Source organism: Poecilia reticulata, chromosome 8 (genome assembly GCF_904066995.2).
Source record: "Poecilia reticulata chromosome 8, P_reticulata-male-v2, whole genome shotgun sequence".
In the NCBI taxonomy this organism is placed as follows: domain Eukaryota; kingdom Metazoa; phylum Chordata; class Actinopteri; order Cyprinodontiformes; family Poeciliidae; genus Poecilia; species Poecilia reticulata.
The window spans coordinates 20,043,605-20,068,708 of record NC_088837.1 but is presented as its reverse complement, the minus strand read 5'-3'; the positions used below and the strand labels follow the sequence as shown (position 1 = coordinate 20,068,708).

The following is a 25,104-nucleotide window of genomic DNA, read 5'->3' as shown; positions in this document are numbered from 1 at the left end:
GTAACATAAAAGCAAAGCGGAAGTATCAACCTGAAAAAAGGGAAATAATTCAACCCACTAAAAGGTGAAAGTGGAGCAATCAGAAAGGCTAAAAAAAAGTACTTCTTCCTCCTGGCGTCTTGGGAGGCCTGACTATTAAAATCTTCAGCCACTCTGGAATGAGGAACATCATGTTCTCCAGTCACATGTCTCCAGAGGGGGGCTTCTACTTTACAACAGCCCAAGGTAATAATAGACTGCTGTATTTATCTTTTAGTTTTTTCTTAGAAAAGCTCATTTAATTTGATAATTCCCAGTGTGTCATGTATAACCAGGGGTGGGGGCAAGCTTGCGTAAGAGCCCCAGATATCCTGCCATGTTTATGCTTTCCAACACCTTAAATCTGCTCTTTCAAAGGAGAAATCCCATTGACAGAGCTTTATTATTGTGCCCCGTTATCTGACTGAGTGCACTTTAACTTGGCAGGACAAACTACAGGAATGTCCAAAGGTTTTTCTGAGTTTATAGTAGATTTTTCTTTGGGATAGTGGATGCTTTCGCAGCTGTTCTGTGGCTTCGAGCTTTGGTGTTTTCGTGATCGAGGCGCAGAAGATAGAGGAGTCAGTGCTTTTCAATAAGCCAGAAGCAGCTACACCAACATGCTGAGTCTCTCCAGCCAGAAAAATCCAAAAATACTGAATGTCCCATGAACTGGCTATGTTTTTGCTGGCGTGATTTGAACATCTTGCACTTCATTGTGCGATGACAGATTGTCTTTCCATGGTACACTGAAGTTGTGAAATAATGTTCCTCATTCTTCATATTTTTTACCCACAATTATTTCTCTCTCTATATGGTCAGATTTCTAAGCGAAATAACTAAGAGCATATATAGTTTCTGCCTCGGTTGTTATGGAAGTAAATGTGTCTCAGGTGCAAAACATGCAATTTTCAGGAACCAGCACTTCTAAATTTTATGCGTTTATCTAAGTTTTGCATATTGTCTGGAGGCATTTCGTGTTATAAGAGGACATTTTTTGCACCACCTGAATTTGAACTGTATTATTCTTTCAAGGCTTAATTCCATGGCAGATTTTCTGATTAGTTTTAATAAGTTGTAGAGGATTTTCAATGTCTGGAAGAAGTATTGGTTGTAAAATAGAAACCAGAACAAATAAAAACATCTATTTTCACTCTCCAATTTCCTATTTTCCACAAAAATGGTAGTCTAGCTTTGGTAAAGTGTGGTAAAGTACTTCTGCTAAAACACCTTCTGCCTCTCATATAGTAATTATTTTTGTTGACTTGAATGTATGCTTACTCTTACAGTGATGGTGAAAAATACAATCCTAAGTTTTCTGACAGACATTTGAAGATGTTGTGCAAAAACTGACTGATTTTTAGAAGAATTCATAACTTTGTCCACCTTGACCAAAACCTCAACTCCATCTGGAGAAATTAATTCAATGGATTTAGATCCCAATAAAAGGCTTAAATAAGTTCATCATGTTTAAAGGACAGCATTAACTAAAAAAAAATTAATAATATTAGCTAAACAAATGCAAACATGATGATAATTGTGATTTCTAACCAGTTTTGCTTTGTGTACATTGATTAATATCTGCATTAACATGTAACATGTAATGAAGATGGTGTTTCTTTAATGGAGTTAGAGAAAGTAAAACTATACAGAAGACATAACTTACAGAAGGCAGTTTTATGACCGCATGTTTAGGTAAGATTGTTCTACAAATAAGTTTCATTTCTGTGTAAAAGACTTGCTTAACCCGAAAAGAAAAGAGAGAAGAAGACAAAAAAAGGCAAATGGTAATTGCGTAAAAATGATGTGACAGCAGACGTATCTGCTCAATTGCTCCTGACTTTCCTGTCAGCTTGTTCCACTGAAGTGACAATGTTTGACAGCGGAAGTCATGTTTGCATTTTTTACTTCTTTTAAAATATTTATACCCCTTAAAGGTTTCCTCATATTACAAGTCTACAGCCACAAACATCAATGAATTTGAGATTTTATGTGAAAGTACGAGAATCTGTTGAGAAGGCACTTCACACATCTGTCCTTTATGTAAAGGGGCAAGAAAAAATACGAATATGCAGTCCAGTTTTCAGACATAACTTTTTTATCTACAGTCAACTTCCTGTGCCTGATAGAAACGAGCCATGCTTTGCTTTAACAGGGAAACAAAACAAAAAAATCTTAAATTTAGATGGAAATCTGTGGTGAGATAAAAACCTGACCTGGATGTACAAAACTGAAATGCATACAGCACATTTTAAATATTAATGTAAATATTAATTTTGAAACAATTTACGTTGGAGCACAACTGTGCGTTGCATTGTGTCCATCTGCCAGATAAAATCACAATGAGCACAACTGAACAAGAGAAAGTGCAAGGAGAGCTAGCAACCGTTGCCACGGATAAAGGTTGCTCATGGCGACGCAGCTGTTCAGTTGCTGAAAAATGATTTGAGGCAGTTATGACTCTGGATCTCACACACCCTGCAGATGGGTTGTTTGAACTTCTGCCCTCTGGAAAAGCGCACGGCAGAACAATCAGATTTAGCAGGAGCTTCTTCCTCCGGGCCATCAGGATACCAAACTCTCTTACATAACTGTATGTCCTGTACACACGTTTCATACGCAGGCTCTCTAATCACATGGGTTTAAATGCCTCGACCTCACATGGACTGTTAACTATTTTGATAACTATTTTCTCTAAAGTCTTTGCTCTTTTATATACTTAATTTATTCACTGGTTTTACATCTACTGTGGTTTGTAACGTGGGCAATGCCTGTGTGTCGAATTTGCGTGCGCTGTCTTTTACATCTTTTACCCTGAGCATGGAGACGGTTTTGTTCTGCTACGTGTTTAGCATAAATGACGGTAAAGTTCACATATCTTATCTTATTTAGTAGTTTTGTGTCATCCAGGCAACCAGGCGTGGTGCTCTCTCAGGACAGTAAATTGACTCATGAGCAATAAAATACTGAAGATGATCCAAATTTGCCAGTAAATACTACATTTTTTATCTGATAAAGTCTCAGCAGTAGAGACTATGAAGAAGATCTAGTATATATACTGCTCAAAAAACAAAGAGGAAAACTTCAGTGTTCACTTAAATGTTAAAGTGTTCCCTTTATTTTTTTGAGCAGTGTATATATATATATATATATATATATATATATATATATATTATTGTTTGACGTTTAAGCTTCATGTGTCATGGCAATAAGGTCCAATCTCTCACAAGGAGGTACTTGAGTTTGTGTGTTTTCACTCCAAACTCCCTAATCCACAATAGTAGTAAACATAGAGAGCGCTGCGGGTTGGGAAAGAGCCCCAAAGATCCAAACCGCCAGACTTCAATTCCTGTCAGCCTGAAACCTGGACCACCTCCCGGGTTTGTTACCACTTAGGGTTCACCGTGGGTCCTCGGTCAAGTGTGTTTACAGCTCGAGTTTAAGAAAATACGAGTGGGCACACACGTGGACTGGAACCAGCGGGCCCAAACGGCGGAACTTTCAGCGATATTACTGCTTTCTCTTAGCTGAAAACGAGCCTTCAGTGGAATAACTTAGCGGCGTTTGTTGTTATGGTTTGGTTTCTTTTCCAGCTTTCGAGTTGAAAAGTTCTCCTGGAGCCGAGCGGGCCAGTTGTGTGGTTTTCTGAACGTCTTGTGAGCGAGAAGTGCCCCCATGCTGAGGGGAGCACGGCCACCGCAGAGGGGAGGGAAAGCAGGCAGTAGCATCAGGTTGGGCTACTCTTTGTTTAGAATGCTTTTATTGTTCTTCATCCGTTTCCAAGGAGGGAATAAATAGCTCTGCCTAACCAAAGGATTCTGCCTCCCTCGCTGCTATGAATGCGCCACCATAAGAAAGGCATTACCAGCGGTTACGGGTGTTCAGCCCCGGCTGGAAAGTTTCTCCTTCCCCGTCTGTTTTTCTTTTTGCAAGCACTTCTGGGGACACGTGAAAGAAATGTTCTCTCTCCTTTTGTCCTGGTCGACTTCCTGAAATTCAGGGGTGAAAGTAGTTTTAAATTCTTGGGGGTACTATGACAACTATATATATATATATATATATATATATATATATATATATATATATATATATATATATATATATATATATATAAGCTGGGTTGCTCTTGAATTGCTACAAAATAAAGCTGTATTTCCTTCAGCCCAGCCCACTGGCTGTAATGTTGACACCTCGAGATGCCATGAGACCTAAATCCTGAACATCATGACATGTAGTGCATCCCAGTTTTCCATGTCTGGCATATAACCATTCATTTTAGCTTTTAAACTGGTTCTATTGATCTTGTGTCCAGACAGAGGGATAATCAGTAGTCCAGCATCATGACCTGTTTGTTCTGAAGATCCTGGAAGCTGCTCCACTTCTTTTCCTAACATGTTTCCTCCTCACCCTGAATCTCATACTGACAGGAGGAACCACAGAGCTCTGTTAGGTTAAAAGCTCATTTTCTGAAGTTGGGATATTTTTCCTCCAACAGGTTTCAGAGGAATCACCTCAAACCAGATATTGGATTGGATGTCATTTGTGAATGTTAGAGCCTTATTTTCAACAGTGGAGCTATAAAAGTTGAAAAAAGTTATTTTGAAGAAAGTATCATCAACATCAATATTTCCACTAAAAAAGAGGCAAAAAACTTGTTTGATAAAGGAAAAGCCTCTTAGATTCTGAGCCAAACAATTTTTTGTATTAGACAATTAATTTAATTTCACACAATTATCGCGGTAGAAGACATTTGTTTGTTAAATATTTAATGAAACGTATTTACCGTGTTTGATGTTTATTGTAAATGACATATACTCACAAAGAACGAGGTAATTAGTCCAAGTTTGTCGTTTATTGAACGTTCAGAAACTACAGCGGCTGTAAAGAGCCACAGCAAAGGTAAAACAACCCGAACAGATGATCAACTCAAAACCACTCACACATTTTCTCTCTCTCTCTCTCTCTCTCTCTCTCTCTCTCTCTCTCTCTCTCTCTCTCTCTCTCTCTCTCTCACACACACACACTTAAGCACACCCGTTTCCATGGCAACCTCCTGCGCTCCACAAGCCAACCCGAGATTACGTTAAAAATATAACATTCAGTCGATATCAGGTTTTCAGACTTGATATTTATTTTGCGGTCATTAATAATCCTCTCATGAACACAGCGGTAGTTGATTAGTTAATTTTAAACTCCTGCTCTGCTGGTTATTTTGGTAATGGAACCGAAACGCACAGAATTGCGCAACACCTTGTAGAAACAACAATCACTGAGATTATTGTTGCTGTGGGGTCATTAATTTGAACATGTTTTGTTGATTTTTTTGTTTTGTTCTAAAGTTATGAATGGTTTGATAAGCCAATCAGAAGAGGATGTGCTGGTCTCAGCGTCCTAGCGGCGTTCTGTTTGTCACCTAATGGACCTTACCAAGCTCCGCCCAGAAACGCCCCTCGACAGTCCCATGTGACTGCATTGCTCACAAACAAAGCCTCGCGGGACTTAGTTTCTATGTCTAAACATGGCATATTTCGTTTCAACTGACTCTCTACAGAGTATTTCTGAATCGATTAGTGTTGGATTTCTGCCGAATTTTCAAAAAATATCAGCCACGACAATGGACAGAGGAACCAACAAGTTCATATCATCTTTTTTGGACGACATCAAGGTGTTTGAACCACGGGATGCCTCCAACATTGTGCGAGTCACAGCTAAATGCTACCGATTGATGAGGAAAACAGCAGATTCTCACACCCTCAGCATAAATATAGCTGTGGACAAGATCACTGATCCCTATTGTTCTTGTAAGGTAAGTCGGGCATTCATGGTTTAGAGGGTTTTGAAATGACTGATTTCTGTTGTTTGCAAATGTTTCAGTGTGCCTAGGCCTGATACTCGGTACTCGGTGCTAGCGTGGCTAAGACGATTGCAGTTTAGTAAAAAGCCTTTTCAGGTGAAATAAAATCTTTAATGTATGTCAGATACGGTACACTTTGCATATTGATCTGTTCAGCTAATGTAAGGCTGTAACAGACAGGCTTCAGGATGTAGAAGTTGTATCGGTACTGCCATTATGCTGTACTTGGCTAAAAGGTTTTCATAATCCATCCATTTTCTTTTACACCCTTGTCCCTCAGTGGGGTCGGGAGGTGCTGGTGCCAATCTCCAGCTAACGTTTCGGGCGAGAGGCGGGGTACACCCTGGACAGGTGGCCAGTCTGTCGTAGGGCAACACAGAGACACACAGGACACACAACCATGCACACACACACACTCACACTCACACCTAGGGGCAATTTGGAGAAGCCAATTAACCTGACAGTCATGTTTTTGGACTGTGGGAGGAAACTGGAGTACCCGGAGAAAACCCACACATGCACAGGGAGAACATGCAAACTCCATGCAGAAAGACCAGGGCTGGGAATCGAACCCAGAACCTTCTTGCTGCAAGGCAACAGCTCTACCAACTGCGCCATTTTCAAAATGGATGTGTTTATTATTTACTTTATTTTTTTCCTTCACTAAACACAAAGAAAGCAAAGCAATAATACTTACGCCAGCAGACACTCCTTTGTTCTTATTGATCCCACGACGGTTGAGCTGCGGTTGAGCTGCAAATGCGGTCGTGCACAAGCTTTAATCCAAGCAAAGCTTTCCGTTTCAGATTTTGGAAATCTGTGAATTTTAGTTCCACAAACATGATCAGGATACTTGACATCGCCTGTACAGATTACCCCACTGACGGAGAACCATTTTTTTTACCCGAGTCCTGACGCAAAAACTTTTTGTCGGTCTAGTAGTCCACAATGTACATTAGCATGAGTTTGTGAGACAGTAAGGCACTTGATAGCTGTGCTGTGACGTAAAATGGGCATTAGCCAATGAAACGCAGACCCTGTGGTAAGGTCCATGCCGAGGTCCACTCAAAACCTTCCGCGATCGACATATTGCTCTAGCAAAGCACGAACAGTTCAGAAACAATATGAAATGGGAAAAAGTTATTTATTAACTGATTAAGTCGTGTTTTAGATTGTTCTTGAAAATCTAATCAGTCACGGCTGATTAGTGGGTGAACTCACGGCTGCACAGTGAACCCGTTCATGTTTTACAGCAGACAGCCGCTCCCCTCTCTTGCAGTAGGGGTACACAGTACCCCTTACTTTCACCCCTGCTGAAATTAAACATGAAGAATTTGAAGTGGGGTCTGATTCATCACAGTCGGCCACGTTTCTGTGAAATACTTGAAGAATTTGAGTCCAGCACACAACGTCAGGTGACGTCCGGATTGTTTTTCTGTGTTTTGATCCGGAGATTCTGCTGGCACTCATATCAGATCGTACCCTTTAACCCTAACAGCACACAATCATTAGACTTTCTCTAAACTTCAAGAGTATTTACCCAAGAAATCTAGCAAATTCTGATATTCTGAACAGAAATAACTCAAAACCTGTTGCTGCTATTTGAAGCAGATAAGTAAAGTAAGTAACATACACTTTCCTGGAACAACTTAACCTTTTGGAAGAAGATGTTTCTTAAAACCGTATATCTTGTACTGATTGTATGAAGCAACGGAGCATGACGGCTTTGACTTGGCATCCATTAAGACAGAAATCCAAATGGTTTGCCAAGTTGTGTAGTCTCTTCTTTCAGTGATGAAGAATGGAGACGGCTTACTCACCCCGGGGATTGACCTACGCGGCAAAGACAGGTTGTAAAAATGAAGGGAACACACTTTTAAACCTCCAACATTTCTGTTCTGTTCTTCACATTTCTTGCCTCTTTATGGAAAGAACTTTAGATCTGCAATATGAAATATTTCTGCTTCCTATAAGCAACAAATATTTATTCTACATTTCAATTTATAGCAGCCGTTGATGTCAGGCTTTTTTTTTTTTAGCTGCACCAAGTTTATCAGAAAAGAACATTTTGAATTTTTGAAAGTACTTATTGCCGTCGCTGATTTGAATGCATCTGAGAGCAAGACTGCCAATGCCTCGTGTGAACATGATAAATGATGATGTGTTCGGCTCGATCCGTCTCCTCAGCCGGGTTTGTTCCCGACACACCCTTCAAATGTTTGAATTGCTGATCCGTAACATTAAGCTACGCCCTATTGTTCAACATTTGTCTTGTCTTGTTTTCTTCTTGATTACATAACCCTTAATTTGAGCTGGAGACTTGTCATCATCACTTCAGTTCTGACGTTGCTGCAGTAATACCGATTATTTTTAGTGCTTAAAAAGTCTGAGTCGAAGCCTTTCGATTAACAACAGTGAAATGTCGCCCAAGACTTAGTTTAACAGTTTAAATATGTTTTCTTGGCTGACTTGTATTAATAAAAAACTGACAATTTCTTCGTAGAAATACCATTTTACATCCTGAATTGTAGTAGTGAATAAATATATTTGTAGAAATCACACTAGTTTTTAAATTTAAATTTGTGATTTAATGAAGTGGTTATTAGGCAGATAACAGAAAAGAAAATAAGGAGCCATCGTTAGAGAAAACACATTTGTTTTCTTAATACTTTGTTATTAAAATCCTCCCTGTAGTGACAACGTCACCATGCAGGAACACACGGGTGTAAAGGAATTTCCCATCATGCAAGATGCAAGGGAAGTTACCAAGAAAACCGGTGCACGGAAAGCGATCTGGAGATAATGTGACTAAGCTTGAGAGATAGCAAGTAGGGCAGATGTACGGCGAAAACCTGAACCAGGAGTTAGGGGGAAAACAAAAACAAAAACGCCTACATGGATCTGGGCTCACAATTTTTACGGTAATGTAAAAAAAATCGGATCATGTTGGATTTCTGAGAAAACTGACATCCGTTTGAAAGGTTGACAGCGTCACGTATCTTTAATATAACCAAATTGACACTCCGGAACGTATTTTGTCCTCATGTGTACATAGAGGAAGTTACAGAGAATATTAGAGGAGGCAGAGCTACACCAACGATAACGACAGATGTGCATAACCATTCCTAACACTTGGTAAAAAAAAATTTGAAGTCATTTTTTATTTTATTCTTTGTAAAATGAAGTTTTAGCAATGCTCTTTCTTTTTCCTAAAGCATTTAAAAATGACTCCTCCTTCTTATCATCCACCCAGATGTGTTTTATTATTTGACTATGACGAAGGAGAGAGATTTACATAAACAAATGTTTGATTACAGTTATGCTGATACCTGGAACTGTTATGTAAGAGCTTCACCCAGATCAACCCTTGTAGGTGCAGTTAGTATAAAATAAAACAAGAAAGCTTTACTTTTAACACTTCATATAATAAGGGAATAATCTCTATTTATTAATGTTGCCTTGACTCATTAATAAATAGACTTTTTAGTATCTCGCATCAAAGTCACTTTAAAACAACACAGACTTCAGCTGCAACTTTAAATTTTAGTCCAAAGAATCTGACTAAAGCAGCATATCTGGTTGAAACGCATAGTGGGATTTGTTGAATCTTCATGAGCCAAGTTTTGTTTTTTTTTGTTTTTTTCCCCAGACTTTTGCTGCACACGCAAGTATCAGACAAACTGTGGCCACATCTGTTGTAAATCATTTTCTATTGGTCATCTAATATCCGAGTTTTCTAAGAAAGAGTGGCTAAATGAGCCTCTTCTGTAACCGCATCTGTTTGTGCGTGGATGCAGCATGGAAACAATACCATCTGCTGCTGAGAAAACAAACCTCACATGGAAGAGACGCGGGGGGAAGGAAGGCATAAAGGACACAGTTTAAAAAAAAAAGAAAAAAAGAAGAAGACGAAGAAGAAAGGAGGCCAGTTATGAACATTTCTGGCATTCCTCAGCTCCATGTAGCAGCAGGATTTTCTTCAGGGGAAGCAGCCCATCCAGCAAAGAGCCACCAGATTAGGACCCTGCAGGAAGTTCGGCTTTCTCCTTATTGGCTGCAGCACCGCTGAAGCGGCTCAGAGCCGAAAACAGGAGGAAGAGCACATTAAAGCAAGAATTTGGGCTCTGATATTGTTTAACCTGACACAAGTAAACATGAAAGAGAAAGAAACTTTGCCACCTAAGTATTACTGCCGCTTCCTCTTTAAAGGATGCTGGCATTTCCTGTTCAGAGAAGCTGTTGGATATTTATGGAAGTCTGGCCCAAGAGAGCAGATTTTTTTTCCCCCTCTGTGATACTCAGATTCTGTAAATAGGTATGTTGACTCGAAAAACAGATGCTTTACGAGCAAAGCCGGCCAGAGCTGTGTGTTCGGGGTTGAGATCTCCCTTGTCTTTCAGCAGTAAGAGTCAAACACACACTGGAAGGCAAACTGAGACACACACAAAAAAAGATCAGCCCATCAGTTTAAATAAAGTCTGTGCTAGAACAATGACTAGTTCATGCGGCATATTATTGCTGGGTTTTTTTTGTGTTTATTGGGGCTTCCCGTGTTTAAGATCAAAATAAGGTTGAATTCCTGCAAGAGATTTGATGCAAATCTCTTGGGATGTTTTAGTTTCTGCTTAGGCGCCTAAAAGTACAGAATGAGGAGAAACTTCTTTCAGAACACCAAAAGATCATTTAGCTTTTTTTTTTTTGTCCAGAAAACTTTTTTTGACTCAGTTAAAGCAGTCAAAAGGCCAAACATTAGACCGAAATCTACAACGTCCTCCCCATTGGTGAAGATTTGTGTAAAATCTTTAATGAAATTCCACTTTCTTAAGGAAATTTTCTCCACCAGAAAAAACAAGACGCAGTTTTCTGGAGTCCTAGATTAATCTTTCTCCTTCTTTTACCATTGAGGTGGCAAGATTAACTCTCCGCTTAGACTTGAAGATCACAGTTCCAGTTGTTTCGACTTGAGTTTTGGTGAGTAAATGTTTTCTTGCAGCCTTATCTTGAGGTACAAACTGCAACATGCATCTACATGCTAGAGGGCATGCTCTCTTGCCTTTACTGTTTTGATGAGAGTCTGAAAAATGCAGGAAACTTGAATGTTTTTGATCATTCTTTAAAAGAAAGCAGAATCTGAAGCTGCATCAGTAACATTTATTCACCGGTTGTGTCATATTTTTAGTGTGACCATTTCTTCTTCTGTAAAAATAGCACTCGAGTTAAAGGTGCTGCTTCTCTAAAATGCTCAGTGTAAGATTGTGCTACTGAAATTAAAATGTTTTGGATAGTTTTTAACACACCTTTGCCAGAGGTGCCAATAAATGTGAAGGTGCTTTACGCTCACAATCACGTGTTCTACAAAAGTGCATTCCGGCAGGAAGATTTTCTCTTGTTTCCTTGTAAAATCGTGTCAGGATTGTTAAAAACTTCATATATATATGTGTTGGGAGCCTCCTCCAGACATTTTTCCTTTGCAATTAAGTAGAAGCAACAGATGGAAATTGTTAGATGCTAGAGGTTAGCTAAAAAGTCTGAGAATTTGAGTTTTTCCCTTTGCTTTTCAAATAATTTATCATAATTTTGTTTGAGGGCACAAGCAGTGATGCCAAAGTAGCAAGGAAGGATTTAAACTTATCTTAGTCAAAACCTCACATAGTTATGTTTGTTGGAAAATGTACTGAAAAGCAGCACAGACTTTGATTTCAATCACCTGATTAAAGGATGTTTTTTATTAATTTTGAAAAGAGAGCAAACTGAGGTATTTTATAGCAAATCTCTGGTGCTCGTGTGCATAAACCCTCCTTCAGTTATTGAAATGTGTGATGGCATGTTTTCCTGCACACGTGCAGATCTCTGCTTGTATTTTTGTGTTTCATCTAATTTTGCAGACTTAGCACTAAGACTTTACCCGACCACAGATCCCGCCCAGTTTGACACTGGGCGAGGGTCAAGGTGCTTACTAGATTATCGAAGGGCAACACAGGACCTGTAACCAGGCATGCACACACTCATAAGCAACTATGGTCTAATTTGGGTAACCAATTTCTACAGTGATGTTTCTGAACTGTGGGAGGAAGTTAGAGAACCCGGAAACAAGAAAAGTGAGACTTTTTATAAGAGATCTGTTCTGATCAGGTTACAGACATTTACACCTCCATTTTTTCTTCTCTCTAATGACATCGGTGCTGCGCACACTTATTTTTGCACTATAGAAAATGTCCTATGCTGTCTAACAGGTCTGTGACCTGAAGCTGTGGATGTGCACGTGTCTCTTTAGTCCCTCCAGAGTGGTTCCCAATACGTTGGCCTAATCAATACAAAGCGAACCGAGCATTATTTTGATATAAAAATAACAGAAATCTAATACCAAGTTTTGTAATGCATTAGACATTTTAGAGTTATCCTATCCTGGCCATTGCCTCTCTATTCTCACTACAACGAGTTATTTTAATGTTGTGATGTTTTTGACATTCAGAGCACATGCTAGTTGTGTCGAATGTCTAATTCAAGGAAATATATATGCAAAAGTTCACTGTTCCAAGACGTAAAAAAAAAAAAAAAAAGAATAAAGGTATTAGCCTTTAACCGGAAAACAATTAAATGTTATATTACACGTGTAAAACTTGATAAGCTACGTTTAATCAAACGGGGTCAGGTAGTTTTTACAACTCAAGATAAATGTGATGTAGAAGCAAAAGGAAAAAAATGGCTCTGAATTGTAAAGGTCGATGACCCCTGTCCTATACAAACAAGGTGCTTCAATTCTTTAGTTAATTGAAAATTAAATCTAGTTCTATTTTAATAAGTATACGACAACAGTGTTTGATACAAAAGCACATGTATTTTCTTTTTTTCTTAGTACATTTTGCAATGCATGCCATAAACAAACATGTATTTATATTAACATGATGTCCGCAAGGACGAGTGCAAACCTTTCTGAAATTCAAGAGCAGAAAACCGGAATGAATCCAAGTTACTGTACAAAAAGGAATATCGTATTGATGCTAAACGTTGACAGGTGGTAGAAAATTGTTTCTTTTTCAGATTAATTCTCACAGCTCACAATATACATTTTAGTACTTTCTTAATTTTGAGAAATGCTTTCCGATTTCTCTGCTCCCAAAAAAATCTGAAGGCAGGAATCACAAATACAGATTGTGTCGTTAAGATTTTATTTTTTTTATAACAAATTAAATAATCAGTCGGATGCTCTCAGACTTCTACAGTTTCCTCTTTCTTGGACAAAAAGCATGAATCTAGAAGCAACCTTCCATGGAGGTACAAAATATTGTGTGCAACCTGTGCAAAAGCCAAAAATATAAGGTTGAACTGAATTTAACAAGAGTGGCTGGGGAAAAATAAAAAATACATGGCACATTATATTCAGGTCACGTGGCAAAAACATAGGAATGAAAAACAGTATTTGTACAGTACACTGTGCAACAGTGGATTATGCTTCATGAGCCTTTAATTCAACAAACAAAATAAAAAAAAGTGCTCAAGATTGTCTTAAAAAATAAGAATGCTACTATATCAGCCTTAATCTCAGGCATTTATGTGGCTTGAATATTAAGGGGCTGAGGCAATATGAGTCAAACATAAATAAACATAAAAAAAACAATATTTAATGTCTGGCTTCAGCATTAGGTGCTACCCTCTGTTGCATTTCCTTATTTTTTTTTTTTTAAATAGAACCAGGTTTCAGTTCTTCACCGTCTTCAAAGGATTACAGAGAAATTATTTACAAGTCAACAGAGGGATAAATTATTCTGGTGCGCGAAGAACAAAAGAACTGCAACCCAGTCCAACAGGCTGGATGGGTAAAACGAAACCAGTGCAGGGGACAGTGTGCAGCCGAGTTCAGTTCTGTCACTCTTAAGGCAGCAGTGCAGTCGTGCAACAAGGTCCTCGTGTGTCATCTCCTGCCTTTTTCTTTTTCCTGCTTCAAACGCTTCTCCTGCTGCGCAGGTTTTCCAAATCCGTTCAAAAGCGCAGTCACACAAAAACAGGCAGAGGTATGAAGCCACAAACAGTTCAGCTCAAAGACATCACAGCAGTAAAGGCAGCCAGGCGTAAAGCAGCCGCAGAGCGCGGCCCCCCCCCCCGGCTCCTCAGCCTCTGCTCCGTTCAGTTTGGATCCGTCTCGTCTCTCACCGCAAGTGAAACTCGGGTCAGCATATCAGCTCCTGCTTTATTTCGGACCGCGTGCGGAAAGGCGGCTCGCTGAAGGAGAAGGCGTGGCGGCCCGTCTTCAGCTCGCCCTGAACCGGGCACATGAGGAACGACTCAAAGGCCAGCTCCGGGGAAGGAGCCGGGCTCTCGGGCTCCGATTCCGACTGGCTCATCTCGGGCTCGTCGAGCGAGGAGGCCGACATCGCGTGGAGGTGCGGGTGGGAGGGGGAGAGGGGGTTCAGCCAGGGGTGATTGAGACATTCTTCTGCCGTGGCTCTCTTCCTGTGCACACAAACACAATAACACTGTGGATGAGTGGAAATTCCCAAACAGTTTGTATAATCATTTGATGGCCTGGGTCTTCCGAATTCAATCAATTCTCTCAGACGTCGGGTATGTTCCTTTTCATCACTGGTTTCGCAAAACCACATAAACAGTACTTTCAGTTCTAAAAAATGTTGTTCCCTTTGTCTCATTAAGACCCAAAATCATAAGAAAAACTTGCAGTCCCCCCCATTGCAACCGCTAATCTGTTGCAATTAAATGATACTGACTCGAGATTGTGGCTTTGGCCGTGAGACAGACAAATTATAGCTGCAAATGAAGGCCTCTTCGCTGGAGCAGTCTAATTAGGGTAGAAGTGAAGTTAATCAGAACTTTTTTTGTTTTTTCCCCTCAACAGACTTGCAAGGCTGTTAATTTTGTGTCCAAATCAATAAAATGACATTTTTTCTGTAAATGAAGCAAGTTTGCAGTTAGAATTAGCAGAAAGAGGAAATGGCTTTGTGTAACAGTAACGTGAATCATGTAACCACACGCATGTAGTTCCGCTGGTTGCGAACGTGACTCACTTCCTTGGTGTGAAAATCCATTTAAGGTGATGCAGATAGAAGCAGATTATTGATTTAGCTCAAAGTATCCGATTAACTTCATCTTCAAGTCAATTGCACAACCGAGGAATATTTTCGATTCTTATTTTGCTGCTGAGCAAATCTGACACTCTCAATTCAAGGAAGCCAGACCAACAGTACTGGATGTCCAAAGTGAAGGAATAAAACATTCATACGTATGAAAAAAAAAATAAATTGTTTCCAAATAAAATCCTCACCTGGGGTTTTTCACCAATAAGGACTTGATAAAGTCAACTGCCAGGGAGGAGATCCCTTCAAACGTGTCCTGCGAATAATCTACGTTGACTTGGGAAATGTTGAGGAATGTCTCCTGCTTGTCATCACCCAGAAACGGAGACTCGCCCGTCAGCATGACGTAGATCAGGACCCCAATACTCCTGGAACAGAGAGAGGAAGGAGGATGTTATGGGGCAAAGGTGTCTTCTTAGATGGTTTCACACAATTCACAATGACTACAATCTGTCCGACTTCCTCTGAGCCATGATCTTAACCATGATCCTGCTCCAAGTTGATAACAAACGCAGAAGAATTTGCAAAATGACGTCCAAAGTAAAACACTATTGGGTGATACCAACTTATTTTTCCATATTTTGAAACATCAAAACAACAAACTGCTAAAAGTGCAAATAAAACTATTTTGTGGCAATTTTTATAAAGGTTAATGTACAAGGGAGCGATATTGTATTTTACAATTATTTTAATGATTTTTCCAACTTTAAGCTTGGATATTTAGCCTTTGTTCTCAAACCACTTATCTAATAGATATTTCATTTTGTATCAAAATCCAGGTGTTGTATGACAGGGGTTTCAAACCTTCAGCCTTCGAAGGCTAATAACCTACAAACCGTAATCGAATGACTATTACCTCTTTGACTTGCAAGCCTGAAAATGTTCTAATTATTTTATTCATGTTGAATCAGTGATGTATATATTCTATTGTATTAAAACAAATGGCAAAGTAGCACCCTTACCACATGTCCGTAGCAATGCTGATGGGTTCATAGTTCAGGATTTCTGGTGCTGAAAATTAGAAGCACAGATCCAATTAGTCATGAGTTATGAGACTCAAATGTGAAAAGATGCATGTGAATCTGAGAATTTAAAAGTTGAAACCAGAACTCACCCACATATTCTGGGGTACCCAGAATCTCCCTGACCTCTGCGATCTTGTCCATCCTTCTGGACAAGCCAAAGTCCACAATACGAATATCCCCCAGGGGTCTGGCACTGGTCAACAAGATGTTCTGGGGCTGGAGAGAAAACACACAAAGATTAGGCAAAGTTCTGTTACATAATGACTATATATACACACTTGAAGTGGCCTGAGCTCTTGCAGCCGGCGTCATCAGCTGTCCGTGTGGATGAATTCAAGGTATTCTGGCTAGACACTCCTGACAAGATTAGGGTGTAGTTCATTAGCTTACAGGTTGCTGTTCTGATCTCAGATCATTCACTGAGCCTATCGGGTTCCTCTTGGCTTCACTACCAGGCTTGTTTAGAGGTTGGGAAAAAATCAAAGTGTGAATGCAACCGAGTCTACTTCTGGGGGTGGGTAAGTGGTAAAGATCAATGAATGCGTGGTTTTGTAAGAAGAAACCAGAAAGCGGTTGAACACATTGTTGCAGCAGAATGCATTGAACTAAACATAATAGCTATGTTAAGACCACTGAACTCATTCCTCACAGGAACACAGTCACTACGCACCGAATGAGCTCTGGTTGCATAACAGAAAAACCCTCTTTATCACTGTGCGCCTCTCAAGGGCATAATTTGTCCTCCCGTCCTAGAAATTGTGTCCTTACTTTCAGATCCAGATGGACGACATTGTTTCGATGCAGGAAGGCGACTCCATTCAGGATCTGCTTGGCTAGTCGTATCACATCTTTCTCTGTGAAGGCTTCGTCGTTGTCGGCCACACACTGGTCAAAGATCTCCCCACCTGCAGCACTAGATGGAGACATCGGAATAAATTAATCACATCAGTTACCAGAAACATATAGAGACCTACATTTCTGCAAAAGACGCATTCATTGCTGTACTTTGGTTTTAAAGATCAAAGTTCGACCACATCTACACTTACAGTAGAGCTGAACATAAATCAATAACATTTTAGGCATCCTGCCTGTGAGTGTGCCTTCCTACTCTTTGAAAAAAATGATTGAGATAAAAATGTTACATGAGGTTAGAGGCTGTGATAAGATCTATTACAGCCTGATATATACCTATTGAGTTTAGTAAAATAGGAGGAAGAAGCAGACGCCAACAATGCAAAACTAATCAAAGCCTAGAACATTTGTGAATACAAAAGGAAATTATGTTAAACCTGTATGAAGTCACAAAGAGAGGGTAGGGTAACCTCACCCTGCAAAGTTGCTGACTTGTTTGCTAAATAAATAATTTTGGACTCAAAGTTTTTGAGGCAGAAATTGTCCGATTCCTGACGGCTCTTGGTGTTCTTGTGCAACACAGTTAAGTAGAGTGGAGACATAGTGGATTTATGTTAGATGCCCAAGATCAGTCAAATCAGAGCCTCAAGCTGAAAGGTCTCCCCTCCCAAAAAAAAAACAAAAAAAAAACGAAACTACAACCATGTGCTTGGGCTTTAGAAGGCACACATACTTTTCATCCTCAGAGGGAAAGCTTTGGGAGCAAGCCCTGGGCACGATGTTACATAACCATCATTTTCTTGTCTCTTTCTAGGCCTCTGCTTTTAACAAATTTTGTAAAATAACATGTCATGGCCATTCATAAACTGTTAATTTTAACTGCATCAACAAGCATCCTACCTCCATAAATAATGAAGGTTCTCAAAGCAGCTAAACTGTTTACTCTGACAATTTTTTTTCATTTCTACACCAACTGGATGCAATTCCAGTCTTCGTGCTTCAAATACACTGAATATTTTTGACTTCAGTGGCAAGAAGAAAACCTTTTTTTCTTCCCGAGTCACAGTTTCCAAAACTAAACTTAAATCTGTCAACGTTAATTCCTCCTGCAAGCACTTCCAAAGTCTGTTCGAACAGCTAAGCACCTGAAAGGACAACATGCTTCACTGCCCTCATAAAGCTGTCAGCAGAGAACCATCTATGAAGCTGCTATCTTGATAAAGTCTGTTTTGCTTAAATTCAATAGAGACAACATGTTTTAACTGAGAACGCTTTGTTTTCCTTCTTTCCAAGAAAGGCATTAAACGCACTCGATGTTGTTTTGGGAGCAAAAGTGACTCAGTGGCAAAACGTGTAAAAGCACACAGGCCCGGCCTGAAGTCAGTTTCAACGGTGAGGTACAGAGTCAGAGGAAAATAAGTCATTGTCTTTGTTAAGAAAAAAAACAAAGTCTGCTATAATCTGCAGCAGAAGTCATTTGATCAAATCCAATGTTGGCAGACCAGACCACCGAGGTTGGGCACTCGTTTACGTCAGCACCCTGCCAACCAGTGTCACCAAGGATAACCTTACAGTTGGATGACTTTCCTGGACAATACTTTGTGTCGGTAATGGTTCAGCTGAAGTCCAGTGAGGTTGGTGTTATACTGACATTAAGAAAAAAACAGGAGACCATTTAAAGGAAACATTAAAGGATTTGCTTTAAGAAATAAGAGACTGAAGCAATGTATATTTACATCTTTAAGTTACTATAATTATTTTAAGTGTGTGTGATTTGAAAAAAGTAAAACAAAACTTCATGATAAAGTTTTAGGCATGTGCACAACAAGTAAAGGAAATGAAAAGCTACGTCACAATGACTGGGAGATCTACTGGCTAAAAGTACCCTTGAGAACTCATTTGTCATCAAAGTGACAATCTGTAAAATGTGTCATCATCTTGCTGCAGGTTTCTTTGGAACTGACACATCGAAGCTTGCATTTTCAGGTTATCAGAAATCAGCCTCTGCCATTTCTTTGTCATTGGCACGGATGTGGTTGCGGCTGTGACGTGTGCATGAGTGCATGCATGAAAACTTAAACAAGCATGGGGCTGTGTGCTGCTTTTGGGAGCCTCGCTCGACGCTTGCATTTAAAGCCACAGGAAATGGAAAATGGTTTGCAATTCTTGAAAATGAGGTTAGACACTTCAGAGATGCTGCTTCGAACTGGTTTATGGGTTTCACCTTTAGTGTTGCATCAAGTTTGACGCCTCGTGTGCAAGCAAAAAGCGGTGGTGTCTGACATTTAAAAGCCCTGCTGCTGAGTATTACGATATTGTTCGTGTGCTGTAAGGGTAACTGAGGACTCATGCTGACTGACCTACTGTTATGTTTTCTCTGCAGGCATGTGGAGTTGAGCTGTGGTGCTACTTCCCCTTTCACACTTGATTCAAGTAGTGAAATGCTGCCACAGAGCAGCTTTTGTTCTACAGAAGCATTTCAAGTCTGGGATGGGAATGCCCTGTGAGGTCTTCAGTTTGGTCACTGAGCAGTACAGTAAAAAGGTACGTTAGCCATCTCTAATGAGGTAATTCGTCCACTAAGCAGCCTTCCTGAATTCCAATTGCACAATGTTATTGTAGCAGCCAAGGGACATTTACGTCTTACATCACTCAATCATAACAGTCAACAACCAGACAGCCAAGAGGATTCCTCTGTTTTAGTGACAACGTCTGGCTAGTTTCCATGTGTAGTCGAGGGCAGAACACTGCCTTAAGCACTGATCAGCACATTTTCAATGAGTAATCTGTGGTTCAATAAGTCATTTACTCACATAACTCTACATGCAACATTAGCATTTAAAGTGACAGTTCCTGTCATCTGCCACAGCAAGAACCTGAGATGGTAAAGCAGGAAGAGCGAATAACCACAGAGAGAGAATTTCCATATAAGGCAGACTGTATGCAACAATAACTCAAGGCTGCGCGTTAGACACACGTCTCTATTCATAAGAAAACCCAGAAGCTATGCCCATGCAAAGCACAGGATGTTGCATGACAAAATGTGCTCTGACGTAAAGATCAACTAAAAAAGAAAATCTTTCACATCAACTAGAAACCGGGTGAGCAACCAGACAAAGGATGCTTTTGTTGGCCGACGATTAAGAGATTTTCTGATCTTAAGTGATGAAAAGCTGCATCATTAGATTGCAGCTTTTCCGAAATGATGAATTATTGAGAAAATTACTACAGCATCCATCTCATCAGCAGTGGGACAAGGAGGGCCGACTTTGTTTGCAAACAGAAATACTTAAGTAGAGCATGCATTTTTTCCAGATAGTTTAAAAGTGCTGACTTACCATTCCAGAACGAGGATAATTTCGTAGTTGGTTTCGTAGACCTCGTGCAGTCCCACCACATATGGGTTGACCTTGGCCAGCTCCAGCACTGCTATCTCGTTGAAGATGTCCATGCGGCAGTCTGCTCCCTTTCGTCTCTTTCGCAGAAACTTGGCAGCGTACTGCTTTCCCGTTGCCTTCTCAGTGCATTTCTTCACCACAGCAAATTTTCCCCTGGGAACCAAAAAAAGGGGAGATATGAAGGGAGTGATTAGCGAAGAGACAAACTAATGACAATGAGTGATTGTTCCTGATGAAGCAGGTTATGAATGTATGCATGACAAAAGGAACTGTTATGTACTGACACAACGATGAGGCTGTTCAGAAGCATCATTTGAATGCTGCTCTGCTCTGCTAGAGGGTGGAATCAGATGTTCAAGTTGAATTTTCTTATTCTCCTCCCTTGCCTTTAGTCTTCAGAAGGGTCTGACAAGAGGCAGATAAGCCTAAAACTTTTGGCAAGTGCTGCTGAAAGTGGGCAAGGACCTCATAAGTGTATAAGCACAACGAAGATGCAACAGTCGAGTTGCTGGAAATCCAAATAATAAAAACAGAAAACGCCCAACTGAATGATAAAAAAAAGAAATTCTGAGATAACCTTTTCAGCACACGAAGTCAAAGAAGGTACAAAGGGTCACCCACGGCTGCGGCAGGATGTCCGATTTGTGCAAAATTGCCACCAAGTGTCAAACTGACACAATTACCCGTCGTCCCCTCCCACGCTGATAATAAGTCCTTGTCCACTTCCCTTTCTTCCCAGCTGACAGCAGCGGAGAGAAATGGATTAGTGTTGATGCCTCCGCCCAGTCCCTTAGCGAGACACTGATTCTCCTTTGACAAGTCATACAAAAGCTGACCAGTCAGCTAAAAACAGCAGCCTCCAGACCAGGACCACCCACCTGACCCCGGTCAGACAGTGGGTAATTTGCTCTAGGTCTGTTGGAGTGTTATAAGCATGCAAAAAAGTGAACACTACACGGTAAACATCTATGTCCAAGGAAGAACTCTGAGTCTCTGGGAAAACAGAGTTGAATTTGAAAAACTGAAGAGCAGGACTGAATATAAATGAAAACACCCGTCAGCATGGTTTCAGACAAATTCTCACACAGTTTTCAACCCAAGACCACTATGCGCCTGACCAAAAACAGCAACTCTACTGCCTTAGCTCTGTTTTGGCTCCTCTCCGGGCTGCTGGGAGGCCCAGACTCTTCATCTCTTGTGTAGGTAACCAGGCACACAGAATGGTGATGTGTCACTGTTCGGCGTGAAAAAGACGAAAGCCGTCACAGCCTTTTTACACTTAATTAGCCAAGTTCAGATCTGTGGGCTGGGAACTACATATGGAGAGAAAAGAAGTGACAAGTGGAAACATAAAAGAGCAACAGGAGGCCTTTTCAAAGGTTGACAGCGGGTCAGAGGTCACTAAACAAGGCCATCTTCCAGCTGGCTATGTTCACACTCATGTTTCAGAAGCACAGAACATTTTGGTAATATTTCAAGCAGAAGCTTTGCTTCACTCATTGTATTTAAATTTTTTTGCAAATGTATGAGGAATTTTTAAACCCTGACATTTAAAGTTGCCATTATGTAAAGGAAACTGTTGGGAACTTTTAGGTTTATCTTCCAACAGAATCTATTAAAAACAATTATCCATCAGCTTTACAGTGACACAAAACTAATTCCCCTTCTTCCACTTGAGAGATTTAGGTAATTTGATTGAGAAATCAGCTTCCTGTTGCGTCTGTGCTTTGTCTCCCTCAGCAGGTCACTGACTCATGTCAGATGTGAAATGACAGCTCTTGCAGCTTGTAGATGCCCGTTTCCCATGCAGAAGAGCAGTTCCAGTTCCTGGTTTTGACTAAATCTCGTAATGCAAAGCAAGATGATGAAGCTTGAAAGAAAAGCCACTGAGCTGTATGGTTTCTTTAACTGGACAATGTTCAAGGAAGGCAAGTGTGGAAATATCGAAACAGACACCACCTCTCTCTAATGTGGTGAACAAATTAATGTACAGACTTTACACTTGATTTCCTGCTGTGCGTCCGCATACATTCCTTCACCTAATGCGATTATGGGGCCTGATCTCAGGATGCTGTCGGGTTGAAACCATGAGAAGCGGAAGGAGTTTTAGAGGTTTCTCTAATCTGTACCTCATGGGCAACCTGAGGCCAGCAGTGGCTGGTGTCACAGTTAGAGAGTCTGAAAGCAAAACTGGCCCAATCCTAGCAATCAGAGTACCAACAGTATGAAGGGAAGCTACACAACATGAAGTTGCAATACTAATGCTGAAAATTGTGATTATGATATCAATTATGATTCACCAAATTACCTCTTAAATCTCTTTATTAGCCTGCGACTAGGATTTTGATAAGAGTTGTGGGCATAAAGAACAGGATAAGTCTACCAAGTATGTTTTTTCAAATTGAATGACAGGGATCTGAAATTTTATATCACCCTAAATACCGCAAACGGTACTTTGCAAATGTTATATTCCTCACAATGATATTGAAATAAAAAATTATATATTCTTCAGATCTACATTAAACAAATTCTAATTCAAGCAAACAAACATGAATCTTGCATTAAGCTTGAAAGATAGGCATAAGGATGAAAGACGAAAAAAGGTTATAGAAACAGGAAGTGTAAACTGTCAATCGATCTAAGTCTGCACTAAAATCAATAATTTGTGTTTTGGGGATTATTTTATTGCATGAAACTGTTATTTGCCGTGACACAAATTATTTAGCATAAATATGATGCCCAGCTCAAGAGATTTGAAACTTTTACAACCACAATATTCAACCACAAACGTGGGCCTACTGCAACAGCTGAAGAGCCAAACATTCAAAGTGATGCAGTGAATGCATAAGTAGGAAGCTTTACGCTAGTGTCCTTCTAGCGCCGACAGCAGCGCTGACATCTGGAGGAGGGTTTCAGTTTGTGGAACCCTTTAAGTTCATTCTACCTCACAAGGCATCTAAAATATTCAATAACAACAATAATCTGTTCTGAAATTTTAAGCAGAGATCCACTAAAGCGCATTAGCAGTGCGCGCGCCCCCGGTGCCAAGCGCTGCTACCTCACGAGACAGAATGCGGCACAATAAATGTCCAATTAACTCGCTTTCCAAGCACGTGCAGAGAGTAAATCTAAAATGTTTACATGCTTTTCGATTATTGATGCATCGTTTCAAACTCTGACCCCTGAGGAAACACTGCCAAAGAGTCAGCTGACGGATTTTCGCCGCCGAGGTGTTCAAGAAAAAACGCAACAAAAGCAACTCACCTGCCCAGTTCTTTGCCCACCAGCTCGTAATTGGTAGAGAACGGCTCTTTTCTTATCTTCGTGTGGATTTCGGTCACAATCCCGTTCTTGTTCATCGTTGCTGAGTTTGGCACCTAAGTCGCTCCTTGGAAATAAACACTCTCCTTTCCACAACAAACGTGAAGGGGGGAGAAAAAAAAAACACGATTTTCGGTACAGCTCAATTAACAACTCGCATAATATATAAAAAAAACAAAAAACGAGTGGGCTTGAGCCAGAGAAATGAGTGTGAAAACACCGGGAGGCTTTCCAGGCTGAACGCGTCCCAGCCGAGTAGATGCTGCTGACATGAGTGTTTGACTGTGTCTGTGAACTAAGTCTGGCTGCTACTATAACATGGGGAAACAAACGTCTCGTTAGGAACCATCCCCTGTTCTGACGCGCCGCATTGCAAAGCCAATGACTAGTTAAGCTGGGCGGACCGTGGAGTCAGCTGGCGAATGGAGGCAAGGTGTTGATTGATTCAGGTAAACTGACGTAAGGCTCTTCTTTATACTGTTTGGTTTATTAAAATTGCTACATCAACTAAAACTAAACTGAAGATAACATCAGTTTAAATTTGTCTATAGTTTAGCGAGATTAAAGTGTCCCTCTTTGACAGCTTTTCAAAAGTGACTCACTTTTGCCTACATTCACTGAGGCATAGATTAGTTCTCTGAAGCACTGCTCAGAAGTTTGACTCTTCTGAGCAGCGGTTCTTACATGACAGATACATTTGCTGCAGACATCCCTGGTCTGACTCTCCTGTTCAGCCACCATATCCTAACGCTGCTTTATTGAGCTGATCTGGTGACTCTGTAGGTCATTGGAGTCCAGTTTGAATTGATTTGATGTTTGTGACATAGTTCCAGTTCCTGCATCAGATGGAGTTGCACACAGCAAATTATGACCTTATTATTTTAATATTACATCTGAAACTGGGGCTCGTTGGACCGGGGAACATTTTTTTCAATAAGTAGTTGTCCAATTTTGTAGCCCTTTGTGAATTGTTGCCTGAATTTCCTGAATGTTGGTAGTATGTTTTTGTGCTGCTTTAACCTACTTTCACATATTATGTGTTCACCTCATCAGGCTGTATATCCAGCACAGAGAAAGCTGTTATGCAGGGATCTTGTCTCATCCTTGTTGAGCACTCAGTTTTTATCTATAACAAAGATAAAAGCATTCTAAACATCTCAAAACATAAAATAAATTTCTTGGATGTTGTCGTTGGTATGTGTTTTCCTTTCTCACTGCTTACTTTCGGTTTGACATTATCTTAGGTGAGACTGTTTTTCCCACACGCTACTCTTGGATTGAAAGATGGCCCAAAGGTACAAGAGTTCCCCGTGCAGCATTTTTCTTATCTGTGGGAGAGTTGTTTCTTCTCATTGAACCTGCATGTCATCGAATAGGAATTCATGGCATCCCACCAAACAACTTTTTTAATGCGCTCTGGTATGATTGGAAAAGTGAAGCATAATGCTCGGATGTTCCTGTTGCTGGTTATATAACAGTTTCACATACAACCTAATCAAGAAAGCGTGCTTGGTATTCATGGATCGCAAAGAGTGACGATGTGAGGA

The 25,104-nt window shown here is 40.3% G+C and overlaps 1 protein-coding gene across 1 annotated transcript; it reads right to left on the bottom strand.

Moving 5' to 3' along the window:
* Positions 1–12,690: 12,690 nt before the first annotated feature.
* stk17al (serine/threonine kinase 17a like) lies at positions 12,691–23,922 on the bottom strand. Its single transcript, XM_008417050.3, has 7 exons — positions 23,501–23,922; positions 20,177–20,389; positions 16,755–16,899; positions 16,076–16,202; positions 15,924–15,972; positions 15,150–15,329; positions 12,691–14,323 (listed from the first exon to the last, which is right to left on the bottom strand). The coding sequence occupies exons 1-7, from the start codon at positions 23,593–23,595 to the stop codon at positions 14,041–14,043; spliced, it is 1,092 nt and encodes a 363-aa protein (XP_008415272.1). The 5' UTR covers positions 23,596–23,922; the 3' UTR covers positions 12,691–14,040.
* Between the last annotated feature and the right edge of the window lie 1,182 nt (positions 23,923–25,104).